The sequence below is a fragment of the Hyposmocoma kahamanoa genome, unplaced genomic scaffold, assembly GCF_003589595.1.
Source record: "Hyposmocoma kahamanoa isolate Upper Pololo Valley unplaced genomic scaffold, ASM358959v1 62, whole genome shotgun sequence".
Classification (NCBI taxonomy): Eukaryota; Metazoa; Arthropoda; class Insecta; order Lepidoptera; family Cosmopterigidae; genus Hyposmocoma; species Hyposmocoma kahamanoa.
In genome coordinates, this window is record NW_020653850.1 from 11185374 (window position 1) to 11189447 (window position 4074).

The 4074-nt window shown below is 36.1% G+C and overlaps 1 protein-coding gene across 1 annotated transcript in view; it reads left to right on the forward strand.

Moving 5' to 3' along the window:
- The window catches only part of LOC113229770 (transcription factor collier), a 74603-nt gene extending 71030 nt beyond the window's left edge, over positions 1 to 3573 (forward strand). The window contains exons 10-16 of the mRNA XM_026463453.1: positions 1010 to 1167; positions 1352 to 1478; positions 1814 to 1905; positions 2121 to 2295; positions 2609 to 2746; positions 2963 to 3214; positions 3473 to 3573. Of these exons, the coding sequence (XP_026319238.1) occupies positions 1010 to 1167; positions 1352 to 1478; positions 1814 to 1905; positions 2121 to 2295; positions 2609 to 2746; positions 2963 to 3214; positions 3473 to 3474 (944 nt within the window). The 3' untranslated portion in view covers positions 3475 to 3573. The remainder of the gene's footprint in view (positions 1 to 1009; positions 1168 to 1351; positions 1479 to 1813; positions 1906 to 2120; positions 2296 to 2608; positions 2747 to 2962; positions 3215 to 3472) is intronic.
- Positions 3574 to 4074: the final 501 nt, after the last annotated feature.

Below are 4074 nucleotides of genomic sequence, written 5' to 3' on the forward strand. Positions count from 1 at the left end.
AATAATGCAAAATGTTCACAATAGCAAATAAAATAATGGAATCGTATCCACATTAAGAGAGCGCGAAAAGTTACCAGCCAGCTAGACGGCGTGAAACCGAGTCGAAGGGATTACACGGTGCGAATGAGAAAATTTAACAAGTATCTACTCACTAAAGGCTAGATACAGTAACCTTTGTCATAATATTAGCTGGTATTATTCGCACTTTAATTTTTTTTTAAAGGAAATATTTTCTTTTACACTACCAATGTATTGCTTGTATTCCACATAAAAATTTGTATATATACGCAAAGTAAGTTTGGAATTAAAAGTACTCTTTGCTGTTCATTTAAAGTAAAATAAATAATCCAACAAAGCCCAGCCTCCAAACTTTTAGCTTGACTAACATGAAAAATTAATTCATCAAGGGGGAACAAGAAGAAAATGTTAGTCAAATTAAAAATGAACCTCGAACGTAATCTTCTTTCGTCCCCTTAAATTCACTTTCTCTACCCGTCTTTATTACCGCACCGTTTTGTTCAAGATTTCAGATTCCCCCTGTTGTCTCGCGACGCGTGTCCCCCTCAACAACCTTCTTGCATTCTCCCAACCGTTCGACAATGTCATAACTACCATTAACGTCATTCTTATCCCCAACTTTATTTCCAGTCATTAAAATTCATTTTCTCACATAATAACTGCCAATTCCTTACGTTGTACCTTCGACACTTGCCGTGACTTTTACGGTCTGCAATTGTCCTTTTTCTCGGAACAGTAAAAGATAAAAGTTCAAGTAGGACAGAATGAGTTTTAGTGTTGTGGCGTTTACTCAACTTTTAAGTTGTTGGACATAGCATTTCTCTTGCTTAGTTTTAGGACGACGGAGTTTACGAGAATAACGAAGTTTAAAGTTTTTGCTGATGTTTATATTTTTGTTTTGTTTTTGTTTGTAATTAACCTGGCCCTGTCTATCTGTTTAGCATCTTTTACTCTCGTATATTATTATCTACTAGATTTATTTCTTCGCCAGCTGGTCTCTACCCACCGTTACCTGTAGCAACGCCCTGTATCAAGGCGATATCGCCTAGTGAAGGTTGGACTTCTGGTGGTTCTACTGTCATCATTGTAGGGGATAATTTCTTCGATGGATTACAAGTCGTCTTTGGAACTATGTTGGTTTGGAGTGAGGTAAGAATTCTTATCTATAAAACCAAATCTACTCAATTGAATACATATAGGAGTCTATTTTCTCTTTAAAATATTTTACACTAATGCTGCTATAAGGTCAACATCATTTGTTTATATATTATATTTATTTCATAATTAGAATCTTAGACAATTGTAGCAATTTATATTTATGTCTGACCAACAGTTAATAACATCCCACGCCATCAGAGTTCAAACGCCTCCAAGACATATACCAGGTGTCGTAGAAGTCACACTATCCTATAAGAGCAAGCAGTTTTGTAAAGGCGCGCCGGGAAGATTCGTCTATGTTTGTGAGTATTGCTAATCTATACAACTTGTACGTAAATTATATATTTTATTTATGAGTCGTCTTTAAATCTAACTTTAATCATCAAAGTTTTTACTTCTTACGTTAAGTCGTCTGTAATATTACAATCTCACGATGTGTATTCACTTGTAATATAGATGTTTTGCCATAGCACTTTGTTCGAAAGAAGTTCTGTTTAAGATAAATCTTCAATCTCATAGATTCCTTTCCTCGAAAAGATAATTAATTCGAGGGTTCGTACGCAATGTAGCTCGATCAATCAATTAGGTTTCGATTTGGGCAACTAATGATTGATATTGTTTTTCTTGTTTCGCATAGCAGCTCTTAACGAGCCGACAATAGATTACGGCTTTCAACGGTTGCAAAAACTTATACCAAGACATCCTGGTGATCCGGAAAAGTTACCTAAGGTGAGATAATTAAGGTTTATTTTTCTTTACGAGGGCATTTATTTATTTTGTAACAAATTGACTAATACTAGTAAAAATAATATATTTCGTTGTCTGTGGTTATATTTCAAGGGAATCGTTATCAACTTGTTCATTACCTTTCTGCGGATATAACTACTTTTGTTCTATTTGCAATATTTACCTCTGTACTCATTAATACCTCCTTTCCAAATTAGGAAATCATTCTCAAAAGGGCAGCAGACTTGGCAGAAGCACTGTACTCTATGCCGCGCAACAATCAGTTGGGTTTGGGAGCGCCACGGTCTCCACCAACCAGTATGCCGTTCAACTCTTACACCGGCCAACTTGCCGTCAGTGTACAGGATACTGCGGCTTCGCAGTGGACTGAAGGTGGGTTCAATACATTTACATTACATAGAACATATATTGAATTACCTACTAAAGAAATAATAGCCACTTTGTCGGTTTACAACAAATTACTGCAAAAGACTGCAAGAAATGTTATCTTGACAGCCTTTTCTATTGTCTATGATAATGTGTGAATAGACATGATAACAGACTTACAAATATAATTAACAAGTCTGTAATCATGTCGAAAAAAAGTTATTTCAAGGTCAATATAATGTTACGTTCTTTTCTACACGGGATATTCCAAAAAGTCCTAACTTAATGTTTCGTGTTGACCCCAGGCTTTTTCTTTTAGAGGAGTACGCGCGTAGTGGCGGGTCGGTGTCGCCGCGTTACTGCTCGGCTGCATCTACACCCCACGCCGCACCTGCCTCTTACCCACATCCTCAGCATTATCCTGCACCACCTACTTCGCTCTTCAATACCACTTCACGTAAGTTTCTAGAAACTTTGAAAGTTATTAGTTTAAGTTTTATTTCATTAGATTTAAGATTATTTTCGTTGTTGTTGTGAAGTATGTTTTCATCAACAGCATCATAGAATATTTTACCTGAGCCAATACACAACCAAGATCTAAATACACACTTGCAACGCTTTCTGCACTGTATGCTTCACGCTTTTGTGTTAACCCCTGTTTTTGTTCGCGCAGTGTCTCTAGGCCCGTACCACCCGGCGAACGTGAATGGACACTTATCTGACCACTATACGAGTAATGTGTATAACGCGAAAGATAGCGGACATTATGAAAGAAATTCTAAAACCGCCGACTGTCCTGTAAACACTCATTCGAAATGCCAGATGAAAGAGGATAAAGAGGGCAAGTCGAGAAGCGCGTTTGCTGTCGTCAGACACAGTCCGCCGCGAGTGGCTCAGCACCACAATTGGCACCTAGCAGTCCAGTGTTAGTAGCTTTTTCGTTTCTCACTTGTTTGTGTCAAACTTGTTTTGTTTTTTGCTTATTTTGCTACCCAATGTTCACCTTTTTTGTCCATTTACTTGGACAAATTTGGTAATCATTCCACTGAAAATGCTGTCTGATTTATACATTATTCAAATTTTCGCACATTCCTTCACACAAACCGTTCAATTCCGAAGTGAGTAAAATTTTCTCGCATTTAGGTTCCAATACTTAATTTCCTAACTATTGCTTTGTTCACAGGAATGGGCAGTCTGGTTTCATCTCCATTCAGTGTCAACCCGTTCTCACTACCAACATGTAGCGCGCAACAATACGCACAAACTGCACCTTTGGCTTCCAAGTAACTTACTAAAAATTAATTTTTGTTCTTTTAACAGTACCTTGATGACGCCGAAGCCAAATAATATCATAATTAAGTTTGTTTAATTCAATACTATAAAACGTTCTCTATTGGGTGGAGGTCTAATCGTGAATATAATTAATTGTAACGGTTTTGTAAATAATAGAATAAATATTTCATAGTTCAGTTGCTAGATTGATATAGTGATAGGTTTTATATACAGATGCCTATAATTCTTTTGATGTAAAATAGTACTTCGATTATCGAAGTGAGTTTTAAAAAAATGCTCAAAATTGGGCGCGCTGCACCAATCGAATTCTTCTTCGCATTATTTTAATTATTCGTATGTATGTTTCTTGTTTTGTACAATCTGTGATATATTTATTGTAAGTATCATTGTAAATTAAAAAATAATCCATAATGTGTACATTTTTCAATTATCGATTTCGATTAATGTAAATCGTGTCTTAAGATTATTTTATAAAGACATCGAATTGTAAAT